General features: G+C 46.6%; 5 protein-coding genes across 5 annotated transcripts; 3 read left to right on the forward strand and 2 right to left on the reverse strand.

The window, feature by feature from the left end:
- Window positions 1-173: 173 nt before the first annotated feature.
- Window positions 174-1,580, reverse strand: BP5553_02743 (uncharacterized protein; the record flags this gene model as incomplete). Its single annotated transcript, XM_032011366.1, has 2 exons — window positions 174-1,448; window positions 1,512-1,580. The coding sequence occupies 2 exons, from the start codon at window positions 1,578-1,580 to the stop codon at window positions 174-176; spliced, it is 1,344 nt and encodes a 447-aa protein (XP_031871059.1).
- Window positions 1,581-3,795: 2,215 nt separating this feature from the next.
- BP5553_02744 (Cytochrome P450) lies at window positions 3,796-5,554 on the reverse strand (the record flags this gene model as incomplete). Its single annotated transcript, XM_032011367.1, has 3 exons — window positions 3,796-4,314; window positions 4,370-5,211; window positions 5,266-5,554. The coding sequence occupies 3 exons, from the start codon at window positions 5,552-5,554 to the stop codon at window positions 3,796-3,798; spliced, it is 1,650 nt and encodes a 549-aa protein (XP_031871060.1).
- A 2,057-nt stretch (window positions 5,555-7,611) lies between these two features.
- Window positions 7,612-9,705, forward strand: BP5553_02745 (Uncharacterized protein; the record flags this gene model as incomplete). Its single annotated transcript, XM_032011368.1, has 7 exons — window positions 7,612-8,029; window positions 8,086-8,332; window positions 8,438-8,801; window positions 8,849-8,992; window positions 9,051-9,246; window positions 9,302-9,332; window positions 9,390-9,705. The coding sequence occupies 7 exons, from the start codon at window positions 7,612-7,614 to the stop codon at window positions 9,703-9,705; spliced, it is 1,716 nt and encodes a 571-aa protein (XP_031871061.1).
- Window positions 9,706-11,441: 1,736 nt separating this feature from the next.
- On the forward strand, window positions 11,442-12,743 carry BP5553_02746 (uncharacterized protein; the record flags this gene model as incomplete). Its single annotated transcript, XM_032011369.1, has 4 exons — window positions 11,442-11,540; window positions 11,590-12,142; window positions 12,199-12,393; window positions 12,451-12,743. The coding sequence occupies 4 exons, from the start codon at window positions 11,442-11,444 to the stop codon at window positions 12,741-12,743; spliced, it is 1,140 nt and encodes a 379-aa protein (XP_031871062.1).
- Window positions 12,744-14,404: 1,661 nt separating this feature from the next.
- BP5553_02747 (uncharacterized protein) lies at window positions 14,405-16,089 on the forward strand (the record flags this gene model as incomplete). Its single annotated transcript, XM_032011370.1, has 8 exons — window positions 14,405-14,545; window positions 14,619-14,793; window positions 14,848-14,931; window positions 14,982-15,193; window positions 15,243-15,350; window positions 15,399-15,567; window positions 15,620-15,854; window positions 15,915-16,089. 8 exons carry the CDS (start codon window positions 14,405-14,407, stop codon window positions 16,087-16,089), a joined length of 1,299 nt encoding a protein of 432 aa, XP_031871063.1.
- Window positions 16,090-16,244: the final 155 nt, after the last annotated feature.

Raw genomic sequence — 16,244 nt, forward strand, 5'->3', positions numbered from 1 at the left:
TCTTATACATGTGTGAAAGCGGGGATTGTCGCTCATGGCGGTATGCAGTCTTTGTCGCCCTCATTACTCGTTACCGAGCAGGGCAATGCTGCTCGACGGACCGTCCGCCTGCCCCTCCTCCAGAGAGATCTTCCAAAATTTCCTCGTCGCAGGATTGATCTGATTTAGGATCCTTAATCAGGCGGCATCTGAGGAGGGGTGCAGGTTTCCAGAACCCGCGTCAATATATCGATATGATTGAAGACATTATCATAATTCAGATCCTGCTCCATCTTCAACCTATTCAAAGGCTCCCCCCAGAGTTCTCCATCAATTATCCCCTCATGGTTGGCGATCTTTAACGGCCATTCCATCTTAGGCAACCATTCCCGCGGCAACATGCCGAAAATTCCATTAACTTCTCGTTTCGCAACTCCCTGCAACCACCATACGTCGTCGACAATCCTGGTCAATGCAAAGAAGCATGCTACTATCACCAGGGCCCGCGGGTCCTTTTGCGCCATCAACTCCACGAACCGACGGGATACCGTAGCAGCAAATCCTAAAATCCTGTTTCGGATAGGGGTCTGATGGGCCCAGTTCAAAAATGCGACAGCGTGCTCATATGCCTGTCTAGTCTCGACGACCAAGTTTTCGGGTAGAGAACAAAGCTGTTCGTCGAGACCCTCCAGGATCGGCGCGAAAAATAATCTTCGTTGCGGGTCCAGGTTCAGAGAAAGGGCATGCTGGCTATTGATAATGGGAAACACGCGGTCACTTTTCCTAAGCCACTGCCAGCTCGCCATTACTACCGTCTTGACGCCTTGGAACGAGTGGAACCAAGCCAGCGGCAGGCTATAGCCTCGGTCTAAGTCCTCGAATCGCCTAGAGGCAGAAGCCTGGAAGGCGATGAGAGCCGATGTAGAAAACAATGCTTCGGCGTTTAACTCCGAAAGGCCTTGCGTTAGCAACGAAGAGTATTGGGCCAGGGCAGAAGCCATGTACCCATGAGATGCGCGGACCAGAGTCTGATCATTCGGGTGTAGAGCTCGTAGGTGAAGCGCCGAAACGGCCAGGATAGCATCCATAAGATGTTGTGCACCGTATGCTATTGTCGGGATATCCACCTGCCATGCATTCCGAGCTTCGCCGATGTCTGAGAAAGTCTGCGATGTCTGGGCAGTGAAGTGGTGCATCAACCTTAGCTCTAGCAGCCGGGAGCTTGCGGGATTGACATCCGCCCTTATAAAATCGCTTGGAGTCTGGTAGAGGGGCAATGTTGCAACTGCAGATCGAGAACTGGAGCTTGAGGGGGTGCCTCCGGTTGAGCTTGCTATGCTCGGTCTGTGGGATCGAGGGGCTGGGGAGGGATGTGAAGTAGGAGTGCCGGCATTAGAGGCACCGCTTTCGAAGTCGCAAGACACGCCATGCTTGGAGCAGTTCCCGCAAGTTGGATGAACTTCATCGCACTATGAGAATTAATTAGTTAGCTGTGGTGCCAATGGCTGAATGATTGATGGGCTATAGCAGACCTTGATTTTGCGTTGTTTGCATCTCTGGCAGCCTGCTTTCGACTTCTTGTGGGACCTTCTGCCGGGCATATGTTGTATTGGTGTGATAATTGGCGTGCCACCTTTTTCGTGTTCGGGTTATTATTGTATTAGGTGGGTTGGCTGTAAAGAGGGATTTGGGAAACATCTACATCTCACCACAAGGAACTCAAAAGTTAAGAGCTACAGTTAAGGTTGAGGCTAAATGTTGAAGGGCACGATGTCATGACGTGGTTTCCCGAATACGAGGGGGAAGTTAGTAAGGTACCTTACGTATGGATCGTGGCTGAGTAATGGGCGGGCTTTGACAAGCCTGGAGCCTGGATGGGGGGCACGTGTGGGGGAGAACAGGGGCTCGGGCCTCGGATTAAACCTAAACAAAACTTATCTACGAAGTTCAGTGCAATACTTGTGGCTTATGTGAGGAATTGACCACAATCTGCTGTGCTATACATCCAACCTTGTTTATTCACGGCATAGGCAATGAAGTCAGCCTCATAGAACTGTCTTACCCGAGTATTGGAATAAGGTCTATCACCCAGAGCAGTAGAATAGCCGGAATAAGACACCGCCAAGGCATAATCCCTCCGCCGGGCTTCGGGTGATTTTTGAGTCACTTCCCCCTTTTTGGAAAAGGCTTACGGAGGCTCTTTTAGTTTCCTTTAGAGGAGTCCACTTATTCCATATAGACAGCACACTATGGGGATGGTGCAACTATCATCTTTTCCAATAAGGGACCGCTACCACAAGACATTAGAAACGTAATCACTCCACCGATATATAGAGTTTGACAGCGGGTCTTTACGCTTTAAGGTACACAAATCAGATGAGCGTTAACCTTTCCCCTGTCGCCATCAACGTGGTGAAGGCATAGTACGTGAACCTGGAAACTCCATGGGATGCTGTGAGTGTACTATACTTACTCAAATTGCAAGTGCTCTATGGCTCGGTATATAATGCCATCGACAAAAGCACACTCGATGTTATAATTCAAGGTCACTTATGCGGCGGCCCTTTCCTCGTAGCTACTACATCTTGTTAATAGCACGTAGGTTGTGTGGGTGCTGAAATCTGGCGGCACCTAGCGCTGAACCACACATCGAAAGCTACATTCTATAAAACCGATACTTAAACACTACGAGCTATGTGATCTACTGTCAAGGTTCCCCATACCCCTCCAGGCGCTGCTGGATTTGAACGATGTGATTTCACAGTGGACCGTCATAACGCTTCAAATACCCGAGTACCAGCACGACGAGTGCAGTATCTGAATGTAGTTATATTATCAAATTGTTGATAGGCAAAGCTTATTTCGAATAGATGGAAAGGTCCACCAGGCGTGCAATAATTTGCGAAACAACAGCATAAGTGCATGATGCCAGGAAAAGCATTCTATTCAAGTATCGTAATTCTCCTGCATCTCCACGCAATTGATATGCCATTTGACTGTATAACGCTGATCACGTGGCTATATCATTCCCACCGCTCTGCTTGCCTGCCTATATATATTAAAATAAGAGATTTTGGTATTAACGAGTACAAGGGCGTGGCACTTGGTCAAGTGTGTTCTGGTCAAATTGTACTTTCGTTATCGCCAGGGACGACAAGGGAAAAATAAGGGGAAACAACAACAACAAAAGCGACAACAACAAAAAGCGACAAGAGATGTAGGCAATCGACCGGGCCGAACTCTTTTGCTTCCGGAGTGTATAAAATATAAAAAATCTCCGCTTTTCCTGCCTTTATTTTGATTTTTTTTAAATGACGGCTGTCGAGACTTTTTTTCTTTTGGCCTTCGCCTATTATGGGTTGCAAGTTGGCGAGCCGACGCGCTCAAAATGCCGGCTTGTCTGTGTCCCTAATCTGTTTTTGCTCTCCGCAGTTACACCGCTCTTGATATTCACTTTAGGCAGCGTGTGTAAACGCAAAATCCTTAGAGCCAAGATCAGAGACTGTACAGAAGTCATCTCTGCTGACCGGGTAGTCCGATCTATCAAAACCGCTTCTCAGCAGCAATTCATAACCAATTGATAAGAGAAGAAGGAAAGGGCATAGCCGAATAGGGAAGCGAGTTAAGGAACTATTGAATACGGAGTAGTCGAATCATAAACTGTGGTTGTATCGAACAACTGCAGTATATTATAAGGGGGGTCCGAGACTAGAAAGGTAACGCGGTAGGAGTTCTATCCGATACTATAAATTTACTAACTGATATTATCACATAGGTACAGCCTATAACGATTCAACAACTGCGTGAGCACGCCTTCTACTTTACCTCAACCCACTTCAGCCCCACAGTCTTGGGCTCCCTCATCTGTAACAAAAGCACAATGACATTGTCATTAATAACCTTCTTTACCCTTTCCCGCGCCTCCAGCACACTCTCTCCCGCATTTGGTACAATTTCGACCCTGTGTCTCCGAAACAAACTCACCATAGCAGCAACAAACTCTACTTGACTAAATTTTTTTCCGGGGCAGGGACGTACGCCATCGGACCAGGCGATGTATGAGCCTTTTGGAAATGTCTTGAAGGTTTCTGCTTGGGCGTTGAGTTGGGACGATGGGGAAGAGGTGGCGGATGAGAGGATCCAGCGTGCAGGTTTCCAGGACATGCTATCTTCGCCCCAATATCGAGGGTGAGTGTGTATCGCGTTCGAATTGGGAATTATCCTCGTATCCGGGGGAACTACAATTGTCTTTTCACCCACCGTCAACGGCTGTGGGATGAGGAATGTAGACTTGCAGATTCCAAGCAACGGATTCCAGAGCCGAAGGGTTTCGTACTTTTCAAGTGTCAGGCTTTTCATCAACAAAGGATGCAAGGAAAATACAACATACTAATACAGCTAAACAGCGATTTAGTTTAGGAAATACGTCTCTGAAGTCTACATCTTCCGCCTCTCTATCACCAAGGACAGCGTTTATTTCTTCTGCCATCCATTCCTGCACATCCGGGAATGCAGCCAACAAGTACAACGCCCAGTTGAACGTTGTAGCTGTGGTATCGTGGCCCGCGAAATTATACACGAAAATATTGCCATATATCTCATCCTCCGTCAATCCCTTAAAACCCCCACCCGTGGCTGCGTTACTTTCTTCGCTAGCGCGGATGAGGGCATTTGTGATTGTTGGGGAACGAACCTTGCCCGTGGCGATTGCGGATTTTTCTTCGATAAGCATGGTCGTCATATGGTCTTTAAAATCAATCGTTGCTTGTCCGATTCGGGACCAATTTCCAAAAATGGACCATCCTGCCATCTTTCCAAGCAATCTTGGCCCCAGGACGAGGATCAACAGACAATTTTCGAGGATGAGAGAAATTGCATCGCGGTAGTTGAACATATGCCCCTCCTTTGCCTTCTCGGCGCTCTTCTTGAAAGAGTAACTCTTCCCAAATCCGGCGCCAGAAAGAACGTGGAGGGAGAGCGTGCGTGTATCGATGTCCGTAGTGGTAATCGGACCCTTAGCGGTTTTCCAGAATTGCAGCACTTCGGAGGCCTGACGGAGGGTTTCCGTCCAGACCAACGAGTTGTTCTTGTCGTTGAATGGTGCGGAGGTTATTTTGCGTTGGCGTTGCCAATCAGCTCCTATAGCCTGCCATTTTGTCAGTTTATATGTCCCGCCGCTGGTAAATGGAGAACTTGCCGTTGAGAGGTTTGGTCCAAATACTCCCAACACCTCTAATTTGGAGGTTAGCCAAAGTTGCAGGCCTCAAATCGTGAGAGGATATATACCCAACAACTCAGGAGGCCGGTCAAAATCGTCTTTCCTCTTAAAAATATCATTTACAGCTGCCGGATTACAAATATACAACCAATTGTGTCCTGGGCTGACGTGAACCACCGCATCCCCCAATTTCTCATGCATCTTGTATTTATCCTTGCTTTCCCAACCTGGCTTTCCATATTTCACGATATCGATTTCTCCGAAAATGAAGCGGAAGACGGCGAGAATCGGTTTGGAGAGGAGAATCCACACGGGGTTATCACCACTTGCCAAAACGACAATAATCGGGATGTGCATAGTTTGGGCTGCGCGGTAGTTCCGAAGGAGACATTGTAGATTCCATAGCCCAAAGGTTATGGGCGGGAGCAGAAAAACGGTAAGGAGAATATAGGTCATGACTTCGGACCGGTTTGCGAATAGCCTCGCAACTACACGTCAATCGCAAACTGAGCTGTCGTCGTTGAGTGATAAAAACAGCGCAAAACAGAAGAGTGTGGTAGATTACCTGACACATCTGGCACCATTTGTTGTTGCCCCTGCTGCTGCTGTCAACCTTGAGTGTTGCTAATATCGGTCCCCCCAATGGAGAGCCGAGTTTACCCAACTCCGGGAATTCTCGATAGGCAAACGTCCATTTTGCGTCCAAATAAGTACTTACCTACATAAGTAGTATATATTGAGGCGAAGATGCATTGCCATGTTTTGTGGACCTTGTGGGGCGAATCGTGCGATGCCACTTCGTATGCATCGGCGACGCACAACATCGCAGGGTTGACGGTTGTGGGGGCGGCCCCAGGCCGAGCTCGTTCAGGGGGGAGGGTCGGCGGGGAGGAATCCGAAGGATCAGGGCTTTGAGGGGTGCTCGTGTGTTCAGGCAGTATACCACAACACCTACAACGCCAATCAACAAATGGGCTACACATTACACATCTCCATTGGGTTCTCGGGCGGTGTTTGAAAAGTTCGACGTGTTCAACTAATTATTTTTGCTGCATATTAGGGTAACTTTAGACGATGCGGGATTTCCTTCAGGATTCTGATCCTTAATCAACCCTGAAATACGACGGTACATGAAAGGGCTTCCGCATCCCTATCGACCGTAGATATATCTTCAAGTGACTTGAGGATTTTGAATTTTGCCCTGCCAAAGATCATAATAGAGCAAGGTTTGGGCCTAGTTTATATGAGCTCTAGATAAGTAGCTTGGACAGGAACAATTAGCTGTACGGAAGAAGTGTATTCCGATTTAGTAGTGGTATTCAAATTCATGAAACACGAAGTTGCATATCTTGTTGAATCTGTCCCAAGTCCTGTAGTAAGTTGTGGGGAAGACGTCAGTCGTGTCTCCGGAGTCCGGGCAATCTAATCGCAGTTTATTGATGGGAGATTACAAGATAGATAGCGAACACTCGAAAATGCTCGCTATTGCCGGTACAGTACAGCCTCCCCGAATCGGCGTAATTATCACTGATTCACGGCATTACAACTGAGGGTAAGTTGCAGGTTGTTGGGCCACACCCCCTCTCAGTCTGATCTTACTCGCATAGTCAGATGGTACTTCAAAAATCCTCCATGAGAGTCTGTACTGAGTGGCAAGCAGGCTTTTGGTGGTTTACAAGATGACATCCTGGTTGGTAACTTGGTGCGTAGCGGACAGCCGTTTACATCATATTGGACAGTACTTCGTACATGTCGAACTATGCATGCAAGCACATTGCGGCACGATCCGCCCAGGCCAGGCCGCCTTGCAGGGCCGTGGCCACGCATATACGACTTCCCTGGCAAAGTATACATACTTCATACACCATTGCACGTTAACGTTGTGCAGTGTATCAGCCACCAAGATACGAAGCACCTGAAAACAAACTACCGCTAATCGATCAGGCACTGCAGCCCTGACGGTGATATCACCGTATGTGGCTGGCAACTCGTACACGTTCGCCCTGCATCACCTCCATGTGGACATTAATCAATTGCCGGGAAAAGCCAAATGTCCCCAATCCAAACCATGACTTCATGTAGTTCCAACGAGAGATGTGCCCCAGGCAGCCTGCAGTGTGTCCAATGCGCAAAGCCCATGGCTTGGATAAAGGGGATTTGATCTGGTCCACACCGAACCAGCCCCTTGAGGAATCGGGAGTGGCTCCTCTTACTGTTGGCCTGCGCCTCTCGCCAACATCATGTCATCCAACTTGGATAGTTCGTACGGAGGCAAGACGACCTAGGACTTTCCCACCTGGCTCAGGCACTTTCGATGAGAAAATGCCAGCAAGAAAGGTTCGAGAAGCGTGTTGAATTTGCCGTTCATACCGGCGCCGCGAGCGATACCCGATTTACGGCCACAATCGGAAATAATGGACAACTCACGATCCAAACTCCCTAGTAAGGAAGGGGCTTCCGGCTTCGAAAATCTCCGGACGAGTCGTATTGTTGTTGAAGAAGAAAAGATTTCACAAATCGAAACATCTCAAAGTTGTGTCGGCCAAAATGGAGCAATTTCCAGTGCAACATCTGACCTCTACCTCCATGGGTGGAAACTTGGAATAGTAATCACCTCCCTCACCTTGGGAATCTTTCTCATTGCTTTAGACACGACAATCATAGGCGTCGCAATTCCTAAAATCACGTCCGAATTCAAGAACTTGAACGATATTGCGTGGTTCGGGAGCGCATACCTGTTGACCGTGACAGCTTTCCAGCCCTCTTTCGGGACTCTCTACAGATTCTTCAATGTGAAAATTGTATACATAGTTTCTATTGTTGTGTTTGAAGGTACATTATCATTTGACTATCTCCCTATTGAAGGGGTCGGTGTTAATTGAAACTAGTTGGGTCAATCCTTTGTGCAGCATCTCCCTCATCCCCAATATTTATCCTCGGCCGCGCCATTTCAGGCTTTGGCGCAGCGGGGATATACCAAGGAGCTCTAGGTATAGTTGGTTATACGGTGGTGCTGGAGAAGAGACCCCTATATTTTGGCATCGTTGTTAGTTCCTTCGCGGTAAGTGCATGTGTTGGACCTATACTCGGTGGAGCTTTGACGGATCATGTTACTTGGAGGTGGTGTTTCTGGATGTACGTATCCCCTCAGCGTTCACCCAGAACCACCATCGATAGCCTAATCCTAGATGCCAATGCATATTATTCATTTGAACAAATGAAAAGGCTGACTCTACCTAGAAATGTTCCAATCGGCGGCGTCGTTCTAGTCATTGTCTTGTTCTTCTTGAAGATGAAAAGTCAAGAGAACGCCACATTGCCCTTGAAGACAAAATTAAAGTACGTTGATGGCACGGGCACTGTGACATTTATTGGTGCCATTTGCTGCTTGCTCTTAGCACTCCAATGGGGAGGTCAAACTATGCCGTGGAACTCATCTAAGGTCGTAGGTTTGTTTGCCGGTTTTGCCCTGCTGGTGTGCATTTTCGGACTTATACAATTTAAAAAGGGAGAATACGCAATTATTCCCATTCGAGTTATGAGTCAACGGTCAGTCGCAATGTCAATGGGTCTATTGTTTTTTGTTCTCATGGGGTTGACAATTGTAAGTAACCCAAGAGTTCCCATAACCCTCTACTGATGGGCTGTCAGCTCTCGTACTATATTCCGATATACTTCCAATCCGTTAGAGGATTATCAGCCACAACAAGTGGAGTACGAATAATTGCCTTAATCGTTCCGCAAATGGTATTCCTGATGCTTGGTGGTATTGTGGCCACAAAATGGGGTTACTATGTATGTCAATCCCAGCCTCCCAGACCAAAATCCCACGAGATGCTTATTGCTATGATAGACTCCATATATAATTGCAGGGGCGATGGTTTGCACAATCGGATGTGGTTTGCTCACGACTATTGGGCTTGATACTCCAACGGCGATATGGGCAACATACGAAGTCATCATTGGCAGTGGATTAGGAGGATCATTACAACTGCCATATACTGCACTCCAATTAGTTTTGGACGAGAATGACCTACCAACTGGAAATGGTAATGTCCTTGCGTGGTTGATACTTGCCTGTTTAACAATACTGACCAGATTTAGCTCTTGCGGTATTCGCATCTCAACTAGGAGGGTAAGTCCAACACTCTCTATATCTTCTAAACGCGCACTAGCTAATCCACAGCCACAGTGCCCTCGGTCTTTCAATTAGCCAAGCGTTACTCCTCACAAATTTGCAAACCAATATACCTCGCCTAGTGCCATCGATATCCCCAGAAACGATCATGCGTGCTGGTGCATCCAATCTGGACCTCTTGACGGCGGATCCTGAGGTGTTGAAAGCCGTACGTGGAGGATGGGCTGACGCTGTCCGAGTGGTCTTCATTCTTGCAGTGGTGGCCTCTGCGCTGTCTATACCCTTTGCTTGTGGGTTGGAGCACCTCAATGTACATGTGGTCGCGAAGAAGAGAAAAGAGGCCAACGAGGAGGACCAGAATCGGGCATAAGGTGCAGAAAATTGGTGAGGAGGTAAATCAAGGATAGCAAATTTGACTCCTCAATAGCGATATTCGTTATCCATTCAGCACCCACATATTCTCTATGTCTAATTCGGTACGATTTTCCCATGCGGTATCAAGGTCTCTTCTGATTGTTCCCTAGCCTATAATTTCCTTACAACCAACCAAAACTTGGAGTGAAGCAAAAGTCTGTTGGCGAATCCCATGTATTAATCAATCATTACACCACCACATACACAGTCTGCCAATTTGAGAACCAGAGATATAACTAAGCGTCATAATTAACATCAAACTACTAGATCTAATAAACCAAGTAATTGAACTTACGGCAGCCAAAAAGCAGAAGCCTAGAATCAATCAGCACTCACTAGCTATGATTCCAGGAGATATTAACTTACAATCATACCACTGGTGAGGTTCTTGGCGGTAACTGTGTGATCCAAGTTTCACTCCCAACGCCAGGACAAGAGATCCAGTGAGAACGGACTTTGTTGTAGGGCTGCCACGGGCCCCGCCGGGGACATGGGACATAATCATTTTCAAACTGAGATTATAATGATTTCTGAAGAATTCTAGCAGGTAGTGATGGAAAACGCCTAGAGTTGAATATGAAGTTGCACGGTATCCTGAGCTGTTTTGAGATAAAATGGAAATCCGTATAGGTATTAGACCAGAGTTAACAATTTATGATCGCCCCTTCTTTACCAACAAAATAATGCTATATTTGGGTCGCAGTCATTGGGGGCTTATGGAAGGCGGAGTGAGATGGTCCTTGCGTTCGAACTGCTGCGCAATTAGCCCAGCTTATTCGGTCTTCAGAGACGAGGGAATCTGCCAGAAGTTGATATTCATCTTGCCTGGCAGTCTGGTTTGATTCCCGGAGTACTTTCCCAGTGTGGAATATTAGGGGCCATCGTGGTTGTTTCGTGCAGCTCTCACACATGTGGTGTGAAATCTCTCAATCTATACATGCTGTGAGGTACACGTGTGGTAACAGCAAGGATCCCATTACTGAGGGTGAGGATCCCATTACTGAGGGTGTGTAGACTTTTGCCAAATTACCATTCTCTACCTCGCCACAGTTTTACTGTGCCTCGATGTTGCTTTGAAGTCCTCGCCCATACTGAGTGTCGTTGGGTAACGACACGGCTCACCCAAGTTATGTGTTTCATTTATGCTTCGCCACAATATACGTGCATATTCTCCAGCGGGATAGCGGGAACGTTCTTCATGTTACTCTGAGATATAGTGTACCAAGCACGGTGAGTCGGCGACCACCAGGCACATTTCTTATAATACCAATAGGCTGCACTATACTGCAAGATGCCTATCCGCCCCCAAACGAAGTGGCTGCCACGAGGCTATTCCTTTCTGCTTTACCTTGATATACATGCGTCTTACAATCCTAGCAATAATTTCTTCCGCAAGTAGAGAGTCTCTGCTACTGGTAATCTGCTCAACGCAAGCCCAATCGAGTGCGTCTTCCAAATACACATAGAGAAGATCCTTCTGCGAGTCTTCTGTTTTGGTCATATTTCCAGTATGCATTCTTTTAATATGGCCACCGAGGATTAGGGGTTCCCCATCTTCGAAAAGACTCAGCTTTTTAGAGCTCAGCCACAGTTCTCTATTGAAGCAATCTTCTTTGCAAAGGATACACCATAAGATTTTCTTTGGTTTTTGTTCAATTGCTTATATCCATTTGTTACTCCAAGTTACCGACGATGTCGTCCGACTTAATGGAGTTGTTGGCGGTGATCGCGCAACTACCACCCGGATCGAGCGTTACAAAGCCTGCCTTGGTAAAAGAGTCAGTCTTTGTGGTATGTCAACTAACTTCATCACAAATTATATTTGGCTAATGCAATTTAGACAATTGTCTGGGCAGGAACGGCAATTTCATTCCTGTTCGTCAGTGGCCGCATAATCGTCCGTCTCCGAACCTCAGGTCGATTGTGGTTCGATGACCTGTTCGTCGTCATAGGGTGGCTCTTGATACTAGGATCGTCAATTGTTTGGCGTTACGCAGAGCGAGCAATGTACCTCAGTATAGAAGTCGCTGCTGGCCAACTCTCACCACTAGAATATACGACCTACATTCCAGACACTGAGCATTATATGAAGTCGACAGTGGCCATCATCATCTTGTTTTATTCTAGTTTAGCTGCCATCAAAATATCGTTCCTGTTGTTCTTTCGAAGACTTCTTAGCGGGGTACATATCAGGGTGTTGATGATTCAGTGGTGGGTGGTCTTCGGAATTACAATCGTGACTTGGATCGCATGCATTGCGGATACTCAGTACAAATGTTTGGCGGCGCCTTATATTAAGATTGTACAGGAATGCACCAAACAGTGGTCTGTAAATTTCCAGCGCATTACGTTAACAGCGAATTGCGTTATGGATGTTGTCACAGACGCACTTAGTAAGTTGAAGACAAAGCTTCCCTAACAAAGTGCCAATACCTAACGTGTATCGCAGTTATAACAATTCCAGTAGCAATACTGTGGAACACGCGAATTCCCATGAAGCATAGGCTGGCACTTGCAGGCCTATTCGGGTTGACAATTGTCACAATGACCTTCGCCATCGTGCGAGTAGCCGTTGTTCTTTCGGCCACCGAACAAGCCGATGTCAGTTGGTTGTACATGTGGAGTGCTATCGAGCCTCCTATCGGTAAGATAACTTCATCTTCTATTTTCATTCAGTATTCCTTCTCTAACGACATAATAGCGGTGATAATCTCCTGTCTCATCTCCTTCCGCGCCCTGTTCGGCTCAGCTGCGGTCCGAACTCGCCCTACAGGGTCGTACACCAGAACCGGCAACTCTTCCTTCATGAGCAACCCTTGGAGACGACTTATAAACCGTACCAAGGATGGAAGTATTGCCTTGAAGGATATATCTAATGGAGATACTCATCATTCAGGCAAAATTAGACCAGAAGGTTACAGGACAGCTTCCAGCGAACAAATTTTGGATCGTCAGGAGAGTCAGCTTTCACATGTTGCAAAGTATCATGCATAGGGCTTCAAGTTCAATTCAATCTGTTTCTGTAACATAAAAAGTCAAAATTTGGATCTGTTAAAAAGGAACATTTTTGGCATCAGAAAATTTCTCATTTTACGCAAGTTTGGAACCAAGATAAAGTAATGAGACCTCGGGAAAATTGTGACAAAAAGGGCTTCCATCTGTATTTGTGACATAATCCAACACTTTGCAGGTTTAGGTCGTAGAATTGAGGTTAGCTGTAATACCACAGCTGAGGAGGTTGAAAATAGAAATAGTTACGGATACCACCACTTTCCTCACTATGAGGATTATTTCCATTTCAATCTTGTTAATTTCGAAGGAATGAAAGAATCCTTCGTCACTGTCCTAGCCCGTTTCACCCAATACTTGGGGATTGCTGGGAATAATGGAAAGTGCCTCGAGATTGTTTGGCGTGGCCGAGCAGCATAGTGACCCCGCCCTACACTGGCAATCGATAACAAACACACTGCCGGTTTGGTGGAAGCCTAGCTTAAGGCCAGAATTTGTCGATCAAGCAAGGGCATATTGCATGCATGCTGCAATCACTTGTTGGATGCATGTCCGTGTGAAGCCTCACAATCATAGAATTCTGAAACGACGTGCAGACCATGTGGAGGCAAATTGCGGCCTTCCGATCCTACCGCTGTGCCTACACGGCGTTGTAGAGTTATTGTACGCGGTCCATGACCCTATGTTGGTTGGCTTCTCGTAGTCTAACCAGTGGGTGAGACACCCTAGTCTGCCACTCGGCTCGAGGAGTAGTTCATGATTTTAACCGCGGGGCTTGATATCCGTTTAATAAATAGAGGAGCGGGTGTGGCAGCCATAGACTTGTAAAGCATGCTGATCCCTATTCTTATCTTACGAATCGGACTTGGGTATATCCTCCGTTCTAACTAACAAGGGATAGGATGAAGAACATTATAGCCAACACGACGAAGAAGATTCGAGATCAGCTGGCATTCGCAGAAGGAATGGCAATATGCAAGATGGGGGCTATATTCAATGTAATGGCACCACAACGTATGGACTACCGCCGAAGATCTATAGACGGTATTAGCGGAGGGGAGGCAGAAACGGCCAGCCCCGGGAATCTACCCACCTTGACAACTATGTAAGCCTTAAAACCTTTCCAAACTAGGAATCAGCAATGGTGAGGTATATATATTACCTACCAACTTATTATGCCCTTCAAGCCCTCCGGTCCAAGCTTGAATATAAAGTAAAGCGGATTGTGAACTGTGTTTGAGTCTCCCATCTTTGTTGCGTTTAATCTTCTCTTGAAGATGTTGGCTTCAAACAGCACAGCGGGATTTTTCAATGAAGCTCACACATTCCTCTCTAATAATACCACCTCGAAAGAAGTGTCAACAAGCCCCAACACACCACCGGTGGATCAAATATATGACGAATGGATCACGAACATTCTCATGTATATATTCATTCTCTACTTGGCTTGGGAAGCCCAGCAAATCATCCGGACATATCACTTCCGAAAGCCGGCAAGTACTATCACATGCCTAGTGCGGTACCTCGTACTAGAATATTCATAGAAAAATGTCTTGATAATCGGCAATTCCAACCTATTTGGAAATATCGCCACTGGGCTCCAGAGTCTCTTTGATACGCATGGCTTGGTGGCAAAAGGATATGCTATGGCTGAAGGCAAGCCGTTTGCAACCCCGCACCGTGACCGCTTTCTCCTGCTCGTTTCAACCCCTGAGCAGATCGAAGAGCTGGCCGTAGAGTCAACGCGGAAACACAGTAAACTCTCAAGCCAAGGGATCATGGTCGACGTAAGCATTTTCCATTCCGATCCTTGACAACTTCAAGGTTCGAATTCAGAACTTGAAAGCCTAACCAATGTAGACGTTAAACCCCGAGTTCACACTTAACGCAAAAAAGGAAGACCCTGCAGGATTCATCGCTCCGAATTTGCTAAAGCACAAGATCCGCAAACACCTCTCTAGCATGTATTTGCCAATGCGTTGGACTGTAGAAGACGCTTTTAGAAAAGAAATGAAAGGCAAGCCACTCGGTGACGGTAAGTTGATTTAAGTTATGTCACTCAGTTGCAATGTTACTGACACTCCAAAAGGATGGTCGCGGGTTCCGCTGTGCTATGTTGCAAATCGAATAACAGCCCGAATGAACAACTTGCTACTTGTTGGCGAAAACCTTGGTATGGTCAACTCCTAAAGCATGATGAGAAAGATTCTTAACAAGGCGTAGCAAGCAATCCCACCTTTTTTGAATCATCGATTCAATTCGTGACTGACGCTACAATTACATTGGCATTTTTTAATCATATACCAAAAATTTTGTACCGCCCCATAAGCTTCATGACAATGAACTGGAGCGGTGGCCGAAGCAAGGCAAAAAGTCTGCTCATGTCTGAAATATCAAAAAGAAGAAGTGAGAGCTCAGAGGAGCAAGGACTGTATGTAGGTTTCGTCTACCACGCTATCTGTGGTGTGAGCTAAATTTTTGCAGAAGGATTGCATGCAATGGGTGATTGAATCGTCGCGTGACAAGTCTACAGAATATATTGCAAGGCAATTACTTTCTCTCACGCTTGGCGGGGCGCATCAACAACCGATGGTAACCCAGCACTCCCACCAGCAGAACAAGTATCTGACACCATGGTAGTTTGCAGCATTTGTGCTTTACAACTTGTGTCTGCATTCGGAATATATTGAAACACTGCGGGCAGAAATTCATACGATCAGAGACAACGAGTTCGACAAGTTGAACAATGGAACTCCGTATCTTGATAGCTTCCTTAGGGAGGTTGGGCGACTAAACCCGTTGACCAACAGTAAGGACAAAAAATAACTACTTTAGGCGGGTTACTACTGACAGACTTTCAGTTGCGTTGCCTAGAAAAGTCATGTCGCCATTCACATTTGCGGACGGCACTTATGTTCCAAAACACAATTGGATATGTGTCCCACATACACCCCTGATGACCCTTCCCAATGCCTACTCGAATCCAGAGACCTTTCAAGGGTTTAGGTTTGTGGACACGGAAGGTAATCGCTCTACTTCGAGGTTTTGGGATATGAGCCGGGAGTTTCCTTTCTGGGGCAACCCAAAAACGGGTTGGTGAGTACAGGTCCAGTCGAGGCTACCACAAATTGATGGCTGACAAGGACTCGTCAATAGCCCGGCTCGATACTTTGTATCACTGAACATGAAGATGATGGCCATTCACTTCCTTGAAAGTTATGATTTCAGGGTCGCCAAACAGGCCATCCGTCCAACTTTCTCGTATCATGTATTAGAGATGCCGCATCCCTTACTGGCGATCGAAATCCGGGCTCGAAAACCAGAAGCATAGATTGCCAGTTCCGTGGTTCCTTAACCTGTACGATTCAACGCTTTTGTATGTTATTGGAGGGCCTGTGGCGGAAACTTGCATGGGTTTTGGGATCGTCGTTTGATGAAGAGAGTGCTTGTCAAGGCACGGTAAATATATATCGGTTTTGGGGGGGG

This window comes from Venustampulla echinocandica (genome assembly GCF_003357145.1).
Source record: "Venustampulla echinocandica strain BP 5553 chromosome Unknown scaffold_1, whole genome shotgun sequence".
NCBI lineage: Eukaryota > Fungi > Ascomycota > Leotiomycetes > Helotiales > Pleuroascaceae > Venustampulla > Venustampulla echinocandica.